Source organism: Bombina bombina, chromosome 5, assembly GCF_027579735.1.
Source record: "Bombina bombina isolate aBomBom1 chromosome 5, aBomBom1.pri, whole genome shotgun sequence".
NCBI classification, from domain to species: domain Eukaryota; kingdom Metazoa; phylum Chordata; class Amphibia; order Anura; family Bombinatoridae; genus Bombina; species Bombina bombina.
This window is the reverse complement of record NC_069503.1, coordinates 568594929-568614074: the sequence shown is the minus strand read 5'-3', so window position 1 is coordinate 568614074 and position 19146 is coordinate 568594929. Positions and strand designations below refer to the sequence as shown.

The 19146-nt window shown below is 34.5% G+C and overlaps 1 protein-coding gene across 3 annotated transcripts in view; it reads left to right on the top strand.

The window, feature by feature from the left end:
• Window positions 1–19146, top strand: part of MTRR (5-methyltetrahydrofolate-homocysteine methyltransferase reductase) — a 169411-nt gene that overhangs the window by 87833 nt on the left and 62432 nt on the right. For all 3 annotated transcript variants that reach the window (XM_053714513.1, XM_053714514.1, XM_053714515.1), the window contains one exon: window positions 6311–6491. In XM_053714513.1, the coding sequence (XP_053570488.1) occupies window positions 6311–6491 (181 nt within the window). The remainder of the gene's footprint in view (window positions 1–6310; window positions 6492–19146) is intronic.

Sequence of the window (19146 nt, the reverse complement as noted above, 5' to 3'; positions counted from 1 at the left end):
TAAATTAAATAAACTACAAACATCTATCTAAAAATACAATTAAATTAACTAAACTAAATTACAAAAAAAAACAAACACTAAATTACAAAAAATAAAAAAAGATTACAAGATTTTTAAGCTAATTACACCTATTCTAAGCCCCCTAATAAAATAATAAACCCCCAAAATAAAAAAAATGCCCTGCCCTATTCTAAATTAAACAAATTTCAAAGCTCTTTACCTTACCAGCCCTTAAAAGGGCCTTTTGTGGGGCATGCCCCAAAGAATTCAGCTCTTTTGCATACAAATACAATACCCCCCCCCCCATTACAACCCACCACCCACATACCCCTATTCTAAAACCACCCAAACCCCCCTTAAAAAAGCCTAACACTACCCCCCTGAAGATCTCCCTACCTTGTCTTCACCACACCGGGCCGAACTCCTGATCCGATCCGGGCGATGTCTTCCTCCAAGCGGCAAAGAAGAATTCTTCCTCCGGCGATGTCTTCCTCCAAGCGGCAAAGAAGAATTCTTCCTCCGGCGACGTCTTCCTCCAAGCGGCAGCAAAGTCTTCATTCTTCCGGCGGCATCTTCAATCTTCTTTCTTCGCTCCGCCGCTGCGGAGCATCCATCCCGGCCGACTACTGAACTTGGAATGAGGTACCTTTAAATGACGTCATCCAAGATGACGTCCGCCGAATTCCGATTGGCTGATAGGATTCTATTAAGTTAAAAAAATCTGATTGGCTGATTGAATCAGCCAATCAGATTCAAGTTCAATCCGATTGGCTGATCCAATCAGCCAATCAGATTGAGCTCGCATTCTATTGGCTGATCGGAACAGCCAATAGAATGCGAGCACAATCTGATTGGCTGATTGGATCAGCCAATCGGATTGAACTTGAATCTGATTGGCTGATTCAATCAGCCAATCAGATTTTTTTTAACTTAATTCCGATTGGCTGATCGAATCCTATCAGCCAATCGGAATTCGGCGGACACCATCTTGGATGACGTCATTTAAAGGTACCTCATTCCAAGTTCAGTAGTCGGCCGGGATGGATGCTCCGCGGCGGCGGATCGAAGAAAGAAGATTGAAGATGCCACCGGAAGAATGAAGACTTTGCTGCCGCTTGGAGGAAGACGTCGCCGGAGGAAGAATTCTTCTTTGCCGCTTGGAGGAAGACATCGCCCGGATCGGATCAGGAGTTCGGCCCGGTGTGGTGAAGACAAGGTAGGGAGATCTTCAGGGGGGTAGTGTTAGGCTTTTTTAAGGGGGGTTTGGGTGGTTTTAGAATAGGGGTATGTGGGTGGTGGGTTGTAATGGGGGGGGTATTGTATTTGTATGCAAAAGAGCTGAATTCTTTGGGGCATGCCCCACAAAAGGCCCTTTTAAGGGCTGGTAAGGTAAAGAGCTTTGAAATTTGTTTAATTTAGAATAGGGCAGGGAATTTTTTTTTATTTTGGGGGTTTATTATTTTATTAGGGAGCTTAGAATAGGTGTAATTAGCTTAAAAATCTTGTAATCTTTTTTTATTTTTTGTAATTTAGTTTAGTTAATTTAATTGTATTTTTAGATAGATGTTTGTAGTTTATTTAATTTATTGATAGTGTAGGTGTATTTGTAACTTAGGTTAGGATTTATTTTACAGGTAATTGGGTAATTATTTTAACTAGGTAGATATTAAATAGTTAATAACTATTTAATAGCTATTATACCTAGTTAAAATAGTTAACAATTTACCTGTAAAATAAATATTAACCCTAACATAGCTACAATGTAATTATTAATTATATTGTAGCTATCTTAGGGTTTATGTTATAGGTAAGTATTTAGATTTAAATAGGAATATTTTAGTTTATAAATTAATTAGATTAATTTAATATAAATTTAGTTAGGGGTGTTAGGGTTAGATAGAGTTAATATAGTTAATATAAATACTATAGTAACTATATTAACTATATTAACCCTAATATAATTAGGGTTAATATAGTTAATATATATAATGTAATACCTATATTAACTATAATATACTTAGGGTTAATATAGATAATATAGCTGGCGGCGGGGTAGGTAGATTAAATAAGGGGTTAATCATTTTAATAGAGATGGCGGCGGTGTAAGTGGCTTACATTAGGGGTTAATAATATTAATATAGCTGGCGGCGGCATAGGGGGATTAGGTTAGGGGTTAATAATTTTTATATAGGTGGCCGCGGTGTAAGGGGTCAGATTAGGGGATAGATAAGGTATATGGCGGCGGTTTTAGGGGCTCACAGTAGGGGGTTAGGTTATGTAGATGGCGGCGGGGTCCGTGAGTGGCGGTTTAGGGGTTAATAACTTTATTAGGGATTTCGGGGGGGGGGGATCGCGGTTGACAGGTAGATAGACATTGCGCATGCGTTAGGTGTTAGGTTTATTTTAGCAGATCGCGGTTGACAGGGAGATAGACATTGCGCATGCGTTAGGTGTTAGGTTTATTTTAGAAGATCGCGGTTGACAGGGAGATAGACAATGCGCATGCGTTAGGTGTTAGGTTTATTTTAGCTGCCAGTTTAGGGAGTTACGGGGCTCCAATAGTCGGCGTAAGGCTTCTTACGGCTGCTTTTTGTGGCGAGGTGAAAATGGAGTAAGTTTTCTCCATTTTCGCCACGTAAGTCCTTACGCTGCATATTGGATACCAAACTGCGCGGGTTTGGTATACCTGCCTATAGCCCAAAAAACTACGGGCGACGGCAGAAATATACGCGCGTAACTTCTAGGTTACGCCGTATATAGGATACCAAACCCGCGCAAATATTGGCGTCGCCGGCTTTTGCGGGCGACGATTTTTATCGGATCGACCCCCAGATTTTTATCTTCACCATAATTTTAATGAATTTGGATTTTTTCTTCTAGTAATATTTTTTGGCTTTTATCTAGTTGGGTTTATTATTTACAGTATTATCCCATACTGTTTTTTTTTTTTTTCTTTTTTGTATATATTGATGTTATTCCAACACACAAAAAAAATTAAAAATAGCTACAACAGTTGTGAAAATGTGGGCAAATCTGAGTGAGTGTTCGCTTTGTTCTTGTATCTACTGGGCTTAAATTCTATGATTATATACTCTATAGAAACGGGAATTGCTATTATTCAAATACTGAAAGCCTTTGATTCACTGGATTAAACCCAAAAAGTTTTTAATTGGACATTTCATAAAATAAATAATTTTTACCAACTATTAATCATTTTAATTGCAATTTTTTAAATCGGTATTGCTTTGTAAATTAGAAGAACAGTATGGGGTTGTTCATAGTCCTTTACGAAATACATTTTTTTAAAAAGTGCAATTAAATAATTCGTTTTCTAATAGTATCATATTCAAAGTGAATGTAAACTTTCATGAATGAGTGCCCAGTTTTTAAAAATACTTTTTAAAAAAGGGGCACTTTCATTCATGAAACTTTACATTGCAGCATATTTTTACAAATACTTACTTTTTTCTTCAGCAAAGCCGGATCGGTGATCCCCCGCCCGCTTCTCATGCTGTACTTAGCACAGCAATGATGAAATCGGATTCCTCCAATCATGGCGTGGCCTCGAGATGGATGCTCTGGGGTGCACATGATTGGATGAAGCCGGTTTCGTCATTGCTGACGTAAGTACAGAGGAGCTGCAGGTGGAGGATCGCTGATCCGGCTTTGCTGAAGAAAAAAAGAAAGTATTTTTAAAAATACACTGCAATGTGAAGTTTCATGAATGAAAGTGCCCCTGTAGTATTTTTCAAAACCAGGCACTTATTTATGAAACTTTACATTCACTTTACTGCCAAATAAATTAAGTATTGGTCTTAATATATATAAAGATAAAGAAGTCACAGTCTGCAAGGGTTCTAGATGGGAGCAATATGGAAAAGTTCCAAATAAACACTCAGGTTGCGGTAGCTCAGTAGACGTTTTAAGTCTTATGGGCAACACTTGAACTCCAAACAGGAGGTAACATATGAAGACACTCAGGGTAAACACTTGAGTAAGGTATGGGATCTTCTCTCACCACAAACTTTTCCTATACAGCACCGCCACCGCCTCGCTCCAGGAAGATAGGGGAATGGATCCCCCTTGCTTTGACTCCGTCTGTGTCTGTCGGTGTTGAGGAAACAATGTAACAGCAAGCCCAGCACGTCTATGGGGTCGATTTTTTCTTTACCGTTCAATAAAAATGAATAATTAAGAAACTTTGACCCGTCTTGCATTTTATACAATTAAGATGAGTAGGTGTAAAAAAGTTTTCCATACAAATATTAGATACATTTTTAAAATTACACAAAATTCTTGGATTCCTAAAGGGCAGTATAACCCATTTTGACAGTGTATACATGCCCTGTCCAAACGCACAAAAAAATATATAAAAATAAATAAAAAAGAATAAATTCAGAGACATATGGATCTAATAGTCCTAACAAAACATTGTTGTTTTATTACTGTTATCATTTGAGGTGATATTATGCTATTTCTATTGTGAGGGGTAATAAAATCCTAAATAAAACTAGTATTGTTGTAAGGTATTTGGCTGCTGGATAAACAAAAAAAACCTTGATTGTGTTGTATATGAATATGGTTCTGCCAGGTGAATACTATTGCAATAGTGATCAGCTGATAGCTAACTGGGCATGTGACTGCCCTATTAAACAAGGGCTTCTCTTCTTTAACAGAGGTGTTTCTTGCACATACTACACTTCACCTAGTGGACAGGTTATAGCCATTTCCATTATAGACACATGCTAACTGAAGGGATCAGTCATTTGAAAATGTGTACTCTCCTCTTTCATGTGATGAGTGTTGTATCCTATATAGCAAATAGGGTCTCCTTTATAACCATTGCCCCAATATGGTTGTCATTTTTGGTAATCACCTACTAATAATAAGGATATGAGACCCCACATTTAAAAAAAAAAGGTGGAACTAGGGTCTCATAACCCCTTGTTTTTTTATGGGGGGATAGGGCTCTACAAAGGCCCTCTCCCAATAATCAAACACTGTAAAGGTTGGTACTTGTTGCATGTGATCACCTGAAAGTGAGTTGTGATGCCTCATTTAAAAAAGAATAATACTGTATTGTAGATGTAAAGTTGTGTACCACTGACCAGTCTCATTAAACCAGAAAGAGAGATATAGGTGCTCTTTAATTGCCCCCTTTCTACCACTACCCTGTTTTAAGTGGGATATGACATTACCTTCCAATGTAACAGCAGTTCAAGTATTACTGCAGGTTAACACATTGTATAATGCTAAACCTCAGAAAACAGTAGTGTTATAAACCCCCTTCCTTGAAATAAAAGACATTGCAAATGAATATATTTGTTTACTTTTATGTCTATTTTAATTTGTAAAAATATATATTATATTTAGTTATTTAATCTAATATAGTCAATAGTTTGTGCTTGCTTGTACTTTTTGTGTTTTACATTTCCTGAGAGAGGAATATATTTAATTTGTTTTAAAAAAAATATTCTAATAAAATCTTCTGTTATTACGATAATCTATGCTAATCAGAGGCAAAGCTGTTAGGGACATGTATATTCTCCAGAAGTGGATTATACAATATGCAGAACGTATGAGGGATGCCTTCAGGATACCACCATTATTTGTTTTCATTTTGCTTGCTCTTGTGGTAGTGACACAGTGTGACAGCATTTCTCATTTTTATAATACAAAACAAATATGTTCGAGTTTCCATTAACATTTGAAATACATTTTTTTTTTATATATATATATTTATCTTAAAGTGATGGTAAACTCTCCCCTTTTTAAAATCAGATCTGGAATGTAAGCGCTATTTTAGATGAAGTTTAATTCATTAGCTGTAATGAAGATGCAGTATAACATGCTTTTTAATATAGATATGAAATTCAAATACTGCATGATCCTCCGCCCACTTCAAAAGTAAAATTTTCTGTGAGCTAACAGATTGAATTGTTGTCCAATCAGCGCTCTCCCCATATGGCACTTTTGTTGTAGCTAGAGCATTGATTGGAGAGTAATTCAATCATTTAGCTGACAGGAAAATTGACTTTTGAAGTGGGTGGTGTAACGTGGGGTATTTGAATTTCATATCTATATTAATAACTAAGTTATAGCGCATCTTCATTGCACATGATGAATAAAACTCCATCTAAAATAGCGCTTACATTCCAGATCTGATTTTGAAAAGGAGAGAGTTTACCATCACTTTAACTGGTATAAATCTCTACTCTACTTAGTTAGACATTTAAGGACATGAAAGACACTGAATAAACAATCTTGCATTGCTATTTTATTTATTTTATTTTATATATTTTTTTGTTAGGCATTTATAAGAGCTCTGGTGGAGTATACCTCAGATTCCAAAGAGAAACGCAGACTGCAAGAGCTGTGCAGCAAACAAGGCAATTGTGACTACAACCAGTTCATTAGAGATCGTGCTATCAGCATTTTCGATCTCCTTAACGCTTTTCCTAGTTGCAAGCCTCCTTTAAATATACTAATAGGTAAGTATTTTGTTTGCCTTTATAGGCCCATCTATCGTGCTTTAACACTGAATAGGTACCCTGAGTAATTTAACATTTTCTTTTTAATAGAATAAAACTAATAGATGTACATTTTCAAAGAATAATTTCTTAAGATAATCTGCCTTTAGCTTTTTGTGTGTGTGTGTAAATACTGACATATTATATTTGAACAATAAACCTTTCTGAAGAATTCCCTTAAAATGTTTCACCTAATGCCAGTTGGTATTTGCATTTGGTAGCAAAATGTAATACAAGAAAAATAAGAATAGTAATTGGACAGTTTAAAAAGTTATAAGAAGTCTGTATTTAATCAAATGTAGTATATATTACTATAAAAGTTCAGTCGATTATGTTGCACTAATATTAATATATTGTAATATGTCTTTCATAGTCAGATAATGCTTTATTGAGTATTAGTTAGTATATAGTTTTATTCTTTTTGGAAGTAACAAATTATGGTGCCGATCCCATTCTATTGTCGATTTGCTCCTGAAATGACTTTTGACTTTCTGACTGAATTGGTTGTCAAGTTTGAGTGATCACAGTGCAAGGCCATATTGTTTTGTTTGTTAAAAAATCTGCAACTGTGAACCCTTCTCAATAGAAACTCATGAAAAGACTTTTTTTATTTTTTAAGTATCTGTTCTTGAAATAGAAACTGGGAGGTCACCGAAACTTACTTATACAATAGCCTATTCACACCTATTAAGATTACAATACATCTCTATTCATATAACCCATTTGTTCATTGTGCAAGGGAAATACTAATTTACATATGTAACATTAACCTTTTGTAATCCAAATACATCCTCAGCACTTCATCCATATGAATAACTTATGTATCTTAGCATGATGAATATACAAGTCTAGTCACTTCAGGACCCCAACATCTACAAATGGGGTATTTTTTATTTTCCATATTAATGTTTGATTGTAAGTCTCATTCACAATGTCATGATTGTCACTAACAGAACTGACATTTTTAATATCTGTTTTTAAAAGGGGATTGGGCAATCAGGACTTTCATAGGAACCTATTGTAATCTGTTTCCATCCATAACTGCTAAACCAGCCGAATCCATTTTTTATGTTGTCATGTTTATGTACCTTTTTTCTACCGCAATATGGTCACTTTTCAACTTTGAGAAGTATTGTTTTTGAAAATATATTTTTCTTTCTATTGGTTGTTAAAGAACCATTTGCATTTTGGAGTTATCAGAAAAACAAGATGGAGACTACGGGTTTTTATTGTAAGGACTTATAATATCTTCTCCAGTGCTCTCCTCCAAATCTTCTCAGCAGTTTGAGATACACCCCTTGGAAGTGCCAAGGGATTCCACAGCAAGCCCTGTATGCAAACACACCTCCAAGTGCATGTCCTCAATGAAGTGAGCAGGATACTAATATCGCATTACTGCAGACTATCACTGTCCAACATCAGACAGTGCTAAAATTTCAGAGGTCCATATTTCATGATTCCCTTAGTGGATACTAATGAAATCACTGGGAACATGTGATTTAATTTGTTTAAATAAGTTGAGAGGTATAAAATGCTAGATTCCACCGCTTATTTTTGGGGAAATAGAAAAAAGTAAATATATATATGTATGGAAGCATTTTTATCACACTCTTTCATTGTAAATTGGTCTGTAGTTGTATGTTGGGACTCTGCAGCCTCTAACATACTAATTGCTTTTATGTCCCCTTTAGATTTTAAACTTTGTTCTGTTGTCTATTTCTTTTTCCCTCAAATAGAGGATTATGGACATAAATACCTACAAATTAAAGGTGGCAGCTTGTACTTTATCTTCTTATTTATTAGCTACTCAGTACTTTAGAGTACAAAGTCAAACAAATCAAAGCTATATATGCCAAGTTGGCAGGTCCTGTTCTGTGTTTCATTTATACTCCTTTACTTAAAAGTATATGAAAGGCATTATTGTTTCCGAATCTGTTCCCACTACTGAAAATGTTAGTACCTCAGAAATTAGATCCAATGAACTATTTCCTACTAATAATAAGTGTGTGTGTTTTGCAAGCTTGTTGATATTATAACTCCAGCTTTGCAAATCTTGTATGGGTCATTTTAATGTATTCTAATCAGACCAATGTTGTGCTTGCTTCTAATGGTATCTGTTCTCTTTTTGTTTGTTCTAGATAAGGGAGTTCTTTAGATTTTTCTCTAGGATAAAAAATAAAATAGTTTTGCTCTACTTTATCTGAAATGTTGGCAGCTATGACTCTTCAAGTAAGCGTAAGAGGACATTTACGTTTATCCCTCCACTTGCTTATCTGATTTAAATAAATCTAAGTCTGTCAAGCTACGTGTTTCTGATTCCGGTGCTTCTGAATCCTCTGAGGGTGAGGTACTGTAAGATGATCAGTAGTCTGTCTGTTTATGCGTGAACATCTTTGTTCTCTTGAGATAAGGGTTATGTACCTTAGAGGTTCAGGATATGAAGGTTTCTCAGAATAAGTCCGTTAAGCAATTTGACTTGATTTTTAAACCTGCTGCTAAGTCTCAAGAGATTTTTCCAGTTCCATATGCATTCTCTGAATTGATTTCTAAAGAGTGGTCTAAGCCAGGTATCCCATTTATTCCTCTTTTAAAATTTTGTTTGCCTGCTTCTAATAGAGAGCTTTGGAAAACCATCCCTAAGGTAGATGGGGTATTTATTACTCTTGCTAGATGGACTACTATTCGTCTTGAGGATAGTACCTCTTTTAAAGATCCTATGGATAGAAAGTTAGAATCTTTCCATAGAAAGGCATTTCAGCAAGCAGGTTTTGTTTTTAGACCTGCAATTAGTATTGCTTGTGTTGCTGCAGCTTCTACTCTTTGGTGTGAGGGTTTGTCTGTACAGTTTTCAAAGGAGTCTGCTGGTGAAAAGTTTTTGAATCAGTTAAAACTCTTTAAGACAGCTAATGCCTTCATTTGTGATGCTGTTGTTGACATTATTAAAATTAGTGTCAAGAATATGGCATTAGCTATTCTGACTAGGAGAGCCTTAAGGTTGAAATCATGGTAAGCTGATATGGTTTCTAGATCTAGGCTTTTGTCCCTTCCTTTTCAGGGAAATTATTTGTTTGGGTCTGGTTCAGATGCTGGTTTAAATTATATTTCTACTGTGACTGGAGGTAAGGGAGCTTTTTTTCCTTTAGAAAAGAAGTCTAAGGGCTCCATTTGTTAGTCAGCAGATGCTGCTTTGGAGGTCCATCGTTTCCCGATAAGATCGGGATTGACAGCCCCTGCTAGTGGCCAATTGGTCGCCAGTGAGCAGGGGGCGACATTGCACAAGCATTTCACTAGGAATGCTTGTGCAATAATAAATGCTGACAGCGTATGCTTGAATAAGGAATAAATGCTGACAGCGTAAGCTTGAATAAGGGTGTATCTGCCAGCTGTTTAAAGGGACAGATTTTGATTCACAAGAACATTGCTGAATTTCCTGATGTTCAGAGCTTTGTTCAGGCTGTAGTCAGGAATAAGCCAGTGGTTAAACCAATTTCTCCTCCTTGGAACCTTTATTTGGTTCTACAAGTTTTGTAGGTTCCTCCTTTTGAACCTATGCATAATTTGGATATTCATCTTTTTTCCTAGAATTTTTTGTTTCTTTTGGCCATTTCTTCTGCTTGAAGAGGTTCCGGATTGTCAACTCTTTCCTGTGAGCCTCCTTATCTTGTTTTTCACAGGATGGGGTAGTTTTGAGAACTAAGTTTAACTTTTTTGCCTATGGTGGTTTCTTCTGATAACATCAATTGTGAGATTGTTGTTGTTCCTTCTTTTTCTCCTAATCCAAAGAATTCAAAGAAGTGCATTCTCTAATTTAGATATGGTCACTGCTTTGACGTTGTTTTTACAGGCTGCTAAGGATTTTAGGCAATCCTCTAGTTTATTAATTTTTCCGGTTCCAGGAAGGTTCAGAAGGCTACAGCTGTTTCATTAGCCTCTTGGTTGAAGCTTTTTATTCCTAAGACTTACTTGGAGGTGGGACAGTCTCCTCCTAAATGTATTACTGCCCATTCCACATGGTCATTGGCTACCTGATGGGCTTTAAAAATGAGGCATCTGTTGATCAAATTTGCAAGGCACCTACTTGGTCTTCCTTAAATAAATTCTACCATTTTGATGTTTTTGCTTTCTCTGAAGCAGCTTTTGGTAGGAAAATCCTTCAGGCAGCTATTTCTAGTCATTAAGTTTTTTTGTTGTATGTATGTATCTATGTATGTGTATGTGTGTGTGTATGTGTATATATATATATATATATATATATATATATATATATATATATATATATATATATATATATATATATAATACAGGTAAAATCCAGCACCAGTTTCTCCCTTAGTTGCTGGGTGCAAGCTGCCTCTGTCCCACCCAGACAGGTAAATATAGAAGCATAGAATAAGCTGCAGCACTCCAAATTTCTTTTTGTGTTATTCTATTACAAGCAGTAAGACATAGGCGACGTTTCGGGCTTTCGCCCTTTCTCAAGCCAAGTGATTAAACACATAGTTAAGGCCTACTTTTTATAGGCTAGAAGTGTAGAAAAAACACAGGTGCAAAACATGACAGTAATTGAATTTTAAAGAAACAGTGTTATCTGTGACATCAAATATTTTCATATTCTTTTTATATAACATTGATGCAGCAATGTAACATTTTTAAGTGTAGGAATTAAAAAAACAATGTAACATATATTTATATATATTGCATTAAATGAATACTGTGTTTTCATATATAAAAGATTATATTTTTGTGATTTTTTTTAAACTAATATGTGCATTTATTTGTTGGTGCATTAAATAAGTAAAAAACTATTAATTTTAAAATGATCTGATTTGGTTAGTTGAAACCAACAAATAGATGTTAATCATTTAAGAAGTGTTTATCTTTTTAGATGAATGTTAAGGAGAGCTGAAAACTAATAAACCGCTAAAGCTAGAGTGGTCATGATTCAGATGAATTTATATAGAAAAATATCAATACAATGTCTAATAATCCTAAATCTATACCTGGTGACTAAGGTTAACAAAGAAGATAATCTTTTATAGAAAAAGATTTTTTTTTTATTTTTAATTTGATATTGTTATTTATAACCTGGTTATACATTAAATATAAGTTTTTTTTGTAGAGTTGGCTTCCTTTGTTTCTATTTTCTTATAAGAAATTGGGTTTAAGGTACCTAACAGCGCTCAACCTACTTCCTTATAGCTCCTGGATGATAGGGTATCTAGCTCACCCTAAATAGAACAATAGTATAGCAAAATATCCAAGAAGCGCCTAAAAGGAGGCAAAGGAAGAATCTAACAGATTGAACCAATAATAATCATCAAACATTTATTAACAAATAATCTCAAGTATTAACATAATAATTAATAACATGGATCCTCCACATAATCTTAAAATACAATTAAGAACAATATAAAAACAATTGACAATTTGGACAATTGAATCCTATCATAAATCAATAATAAATATTATTGTGAAATATTGCCATTTAAGGAGATAAACAGATAAGAGTCAGATGAAATGATCTCTAAATGATCTCTAAATGATGATAATGATTCCAAAGAGTGTGTGATCCCCTTTTTTGAAAAGATAGTGAAAAATCCAGTAAAAAATCCAGTGAAAAAAATGTGAGTAAAAAACAAAAATAGAAATAACAAATGTTTAGGTGATCCTGTGAAAAAAATATATTAGGGATCCCAAAAAATGTGAAAAAATAACAAGATATGCTAAAAAATGATAAAATCAAAACCAAAAATGTAAATGCAATCAAATAGTTGTAGTAAATGTTATAATGGGGTTTAAAATATAATCCAAGTATATAGTGTCAGTAACTAAATATCAGTGAATGATCCTCCTTGTGAATGTATCCATGTAAGTGATGATGGTATTTCTTTTTAGTTGGATAACTGTGCTTTTTCCTTTCAGTATTGCCTTTAGTTATTCCTGTATGTTAAAAAAGTGACATAGTGCAATAACGTTCCAAAATATAAATAATGTTGAAATAATGCTCACCAAATATTGTCAACGCGTTTCGGCCTCTTTAACAGGCCTTTCTCAAGACTATCTTAAGGTGAGTAATGGTGGCTCTATTTTTGTTTGTCATACACCAATAGATTATCGTGATTTTGGCGCCAAAAAATTCCTTAACACTGACCCGGAAGTTATCTTTATATTTCATTTCCGTTTTGGAAACTATTATGTTCCCATATACTATTATTTGTTAAACCCTTTTAGTGGTGTTGAAGCTATGCTTTTGATAGTAATCTTTAGTAAAACAGGTAAGTTATTCTGTGGTACTAATGCAGAATATATTAATTATTGTTTAGACGATCGCTCCATTTCTACACACGTGAGCGTCGGACCGGAAGTGACGTGATGTTTGTTTACTTCCGGTTTCGATAAGCTTTACAGGTATTATCATTCATGACTTTCAAGGTGTGTTCCAAATCTTCTATAGAACCCTTCCATATCATAATAATATCATCTATATACCTGTTATAGAGGACCAGGTCCGCGCTAGCTGGGCATGACTCCCAAAAAATGAGTTCCCAGTAGCCTATATACAAATTAGCATAGCTAGGCGCGAACCTGGTCCCCATGGCTGTGCCGCATATTTGCTTAAAAAAGACCCCATGGCTGTGCCGCATATTTGCTTAAAAAAGACCCCGTTTTTAAGCAAATATGCGGCACAGCCATGGGGACCAGGTTCGCGCCTAGCTATGCTAATTTGTATATGGGCTACTGGGAACTCATTTTTTGGGAGTCATGCCCAGCTAGCGCGGACCTGGTCCTCTATAACAGGTATATAGATGATATTATTATGATATGGAAGGGTTCTATAGAAGATTTGGAACACACCTTGAAAGTCATGAATGATAATACCTGTAATCTTAAATTCACATATGAGATGAGCAATAAAACAATCAACTTTTTGGATCCAAAAATTGACATCATTGAGGGCAAACTGGAGACGTCCACTTTATTTAAGGAAGTGGACTGTAACAATTATGAACACAAAGGAAGAATGGTATGGAGGATACCAGACTACCCAAAGTATGCACTTACAGCACTCTAGGTCTGAACTAAAGGTTGGGATTCCTCAACAGGATATTAAAATATAACTTTTATTGGTATTAAAATTAAAAAACCAAAATTGTTTGGTTAATACATACACGATTAAAATTTGCTCCAGTGCCCAAATCAGTATAATGAGTTTCACGTTAGATCACAATTTATGATAATTCGGCCTGAATAAATTCACTAGTAATAGTGATCTAAATAGTTCAATAAATCAACTCGGTAATGGTTACCATCATAGTGTTAATCTGAATAGTAGAGCTCATGTATAAATTCTGATCAAGGTTGTGTACTCTCAGCTTTATAAACTTATGCTATCATCATTCAATATAATGGGTGATAGCAGAGTAATGAGTATTGTATATTAATAATGATTATCCACGAATAGGGGTACTAGTGAATTGAATATTCACAAAAACGAGGGTTTGATCAGTTATAACCTGGGCTATAATTTTAGCCTGTATACTTGTATAAATAGCAATGTGTGCGTGCTTGGTGCTACTGTAGTTTTCAATATTTCATTAGGTATATATTCCTAAAAATTGGAATACAGTTATTGTCACAATAAGTCTAGTTCTGTGTAGCCCAGACCTCAGATCTGGCCACTTATGTTCACTTAAAGTTATTAGATAATTTGACCCTGATTAGTCCATACAGCAATTGCTGCAAAGTTACTATGGCTTATATTAATTCACCTTCATAAATTTTAGGCATATGTTTCATAGAAAACTAAATCTGCTATCCCGCCGCCTCCCAGATTTTATTAATTGACAAATGTCCCAAAGTTTATTCACAGTGCCAAAGATTATTCTGGGCCAGTGTGTGGTAATTCGAATTATGTGCCCTTTGGCACAGCCAATGTTATGATTCACAAGTATTACAATTATCAGTCATTAGTTTGTGACATTCTTCTCATACATATTCATTCATATACTGGGTTTTATAGCTCTAGTTAAATTTGGCACAACCCACTTTCAATAAATGCTTTCTATGATTTCGTTTAAGTTCAATATCCGTGGTACAATATCTATTAATTTCGAAAGCTCTGAAAGCTGTATTTATATATATATTAATAGATATTGTACCACGGATATTGAACTTAAACGAAATCATAGAAAGCATTTATTGAAAGTGGGTTGTGCCAAATTTAACTAGAGCTATAAAACCCAGTATATGAATGAATATGTATGAGAAGAATGTCACAAACTAATGACTGATAATTGTAATACTTGTGAATCATAACATTGGCTGTGCCAAAGGGCACATAATTCGAATTACCACACACTGGCCCAGAATAATCTTTGGCACTGTGAATAAACTTTGGGACATTTGTCAATTAATAAAATCTGGGAGGCGCCGGGATAGCAGATTTAGTTTTCTATGAAACATATGCCTAAAATTTATGAAGGTGAATTAATATAAGCCATAGTAACTTTGCAGCAATTGCTGTATGGACTAATCAGGGTCAAATTATCTAATAACTTTAAGTGAACATAAGTGGCCAGATCTGAGGTCTGGGCTACACAGAACTAGACTTATTGTGACAATAACTGTATTCCAATTTTTAGGAATATATACCTAATGAAATATTGAAAACTACAGTAGCACCAAGCACGCACACATTGCTATTTATACAAGTATACAGGCTAAAATTATAGCCCAGGTTATAACTGATCAAACCCTCGTTTTTGTGAATATTCAATTCACTAGTACCCCTATTCGTGGATAATCATTATTAATATACAATACTCATTACTCTGCTATCACCCATTATATTGAATGATGATAGCATAAGTTTATAAAGCTGAGAGTACACAACCTTGATCAGAATTTATACATGAGCTCTACTATTCAGATTAACACTATGATGGTAACCATTACCGAGTTGATTTATTGAACTATTTAGATCACTATTACTAGTGAATTTATTCAGGCCGAATTATCATGAATTGTGATCTAACGTGAAACTCATTATACTGATTTGGGCACTGGAGCAAATTTTAATCGTGTATGTATTAACCAAACAATTTTGGTTTTTTAATTTTAATACCAATAAAAGTTATATTTTAATATCCTGTTGAGGAATCCCAACCTTTAGTTCAGACCTAGAGTGCTGTAAGTGCATACTTTGGGTAGTCTGGTATCCTCCATACCATTCTTCCTTTGTGTTCATATCTATATTTGTGCACAAGCACCATTTCCTCTAACACACAGTAGAATTAATCTAACTCTTACCTCTGAATTTGCCTTATTATTAGAGGAAAAGTCTAAGTAGTGCCACTGTTCATCCTTGTGTGTTTAAAGACTGTAACAATTATGTTCATAGAGAAAGCTGTCACCTCAATAGATGGAAGACGAATATTCCGAAAGGACAATTTTTAAGATTAAAGAAAAACTGCTCCAACTCTATCAAGTGGGAAGAACAAGCTGCCACTCTTAAAGACACATTTTTAGAAAGGGGTTATGAAGAAGAATGGAGGAGGTTAGGAAGAGAGATCGGAAGGATCTCTTGGTATACAAACCTAAAAAAGTGATCAAGTATTCTGAAGATAACCCACTTACCATTCCATTTATAACAGAGTATAGTGAAAACAGACATATTGTGGAGAAAATCATAGAGAAGCATTGGTCACTCTTAAAAAATGATGAAATAATAGGGGAAAAATTGACAACTCGACCTGTCTTCATATACAGGAAGACTGACAACCTTAAGAATAAATTGTCCCCCAGTATACCTAAGAAAATACCCAACAAAACAAGAGATGTATTTGGCAAAGAAATTAAAGGGTTCTTCCCGTGTCCGAATTGTAAAGCCTTTAAAAGGGGTGTTAAGACTAAAGATTTCACCTCATTTAACTCGAAGGTCAGATATAAAATTAATTACCTTATAAGGTGTAGCAGCAGAGGAGTTGTCTATTTGATATGGTGCAGCTGTGGACTTCAATACATAGGACAAACGTCCAGAACCCTTAAAGATCGTATTAGAGAACATTTACTAAAGATCGAACACGAAAGCACTGAGACAGCACTCTACAGACACTTCACCAACCATCATTGAGCAAGCCACAAAGATTTTAACTATATAGGCATACAAATAGTGACACCTAACTGGAGGGGCGGTGATTATGAGAGAAGCTTATTGACTGATGAATCCAAATGGATTTTTAACATTGACTGTTTATATCCCAGGGGTTTGAACAATAGAGAGGATCTCTCGCATCTATTAAGTACCAACAACCACTGAGATAAACTTATACTCAATTATTAGGTGACACTTAGCCAGTTTGCATGTATTTTCATACTAGCTTATTTATAGCCAAGTGTTATTTCACCTATTACACATTTGTCTATTTGAGGTTTGTTTTTAACCCTGTAACTGGTTCTTAATTGGTACTAATAGGCCCCCTGAGTGCAGTATATATGTACTAATGTGTTTTAAGATCCTTAATTCCTTAACGAATCACCTTTGGGACTATGTACTCTATTATATCCCCATTGATTACCGCTATTTAATATAACCGCTATTAGATAGAAGTACTGAAACCGGAAGTATACAGACCAGCTTATCGAAAACAGAAGTAAACAAACATCACATCACTTCTGGTCCGACGCTCACGTGTGTAGAAACGGAGCGATCGTCTAAACAATAATTAATATATTCTGCATTAGTACCACAGAATAACTTACCTGTTTTACTAAAGATTACTATCAAAAGCATAGCTTCAACACCACTAAAAGGGTTTAACAAATAATAGTATATGGGAACATAATAGTTTCCAAAACGGAAATGAAATATAAAGATAACTTCCGGGTCAGAGTTAAGGAATTTTTTGGCGCCAAAACCACGATAATCTATTGGTGTATGACAAACATAAATAGAACCACCATTACTCACCTTAAGATAGTCTTGAGAAAGGCCTGTTAAAGAGGCCGAAATGCGTTGACAATATTTGGTGAGCATTATTTCAACATTATTTATATTTTGGAACGTTATTGCACTATGTCACTTTTTTAACCTACAGGAATAACTAAAGGCAATACTGAAAGGAAAAAGCACAGTTATCCAACTAAAAAGCACTGGTTAAAGGAACAAAAATAGATTATAATCTTTGTTCAATCCTTTGGGGTACATACTATATAATGTATTAATCCATATAACTTCCCTTTGTTTTAATGTATTAATCCTATTCTGACCCCTTCTTTGTATTGGAACCTGTTCTAATATTTGATAGCGTAATTGATTTACATTATGATTTTTTTCTTTAAAGTGTGCAGAGACTGGTAAATCTAGCATGCCTTTTACGTATGGTATATTTATGTTGAGTAAGTCTATCCTTTATTTTCTGACTTGTTTCCCCTATATAAATTAGTCCACATGGACATTTTAATAAATATATCACATGATCAGTTTGACAAGTATATAGCCCATTTATATTATACCGTTTTCCTGTATAAGGGTGTGTCACCTTATCTCCTCTTATAACACTATTACAGTGTGAGCAATTATAGCATGGAAAGGTGCCTTTTTTACTTGAAGTTAACATTTTAGTTTTGCTACTACCTATGTCTGTTTTGACTAAATTGTCATATAGATTCCTGGGACGTTTAAAGGACAATAACGGGGGATTTTGAAACTCTTTAATGTCTTTATAACTATTTTTAAGGATGTACCAATGTTTTTTTATGATTCCAGTTATTTGTCTACTATTTGTATTATATGTACTGATAAACGGGATTCTTTCCTTTTGTAATGTTTTCTGTTTTTTAGTTAATAATTCGTTACTTTCAATACTGTTGATCTTTCCTAATTCATTATCTAATATTTGTTGTGGATATCCCCTTTGGGTAAATTTTTTACTCATTTCCTGAAGTCTCATATCACAAGATTTTTTGTCACTTGCAATTCGTTTTACCCGTATATACTGTGATTTTGGCAAAGATTTAATAGTGCTTTCTGGATGACAACTGTTATATGACAATAGCATATTTTTATCAGTTTCTTTCACAAAAATATCTGTTTTAAATGTATTATCTTCTACATAAATTGTAACATCAAGAAAATTAATATGTTTATGGTTATCTTGCATTGTAAATTCAATATTCTCCATGTTGTCATTAATTTGTGAAAGAAACAAATTCAAAGTTTCTTTATCTTCCAACCACACCATAAAGACATCGTCTATATAGCGCCACCATATGCTAGCATATATAACCTATATATTCAAATGAACTTTTAAAAAAATATGCCAGCGTATGGTGTATGTGTGTGTGTATGTATATATATATATATATATATATATATATATATATATATATTTAGCAGCATTAAAAATAATAAAAAATTAGGTATTTCTTCCATCATCATATTTTTGATACCTGATGAATTAATTTCTTTCATAGTGTAAACATAGACACACATGCACAGCATTGGTGCACTTCCACTTGCAAACGAACAAAACATTTTTAGATGCTGCAGAATGCCTGCAAAAAACACCTATGCTTTTTTTTGTTAGAAATGGGATCTTAGTCACACAATATGGCC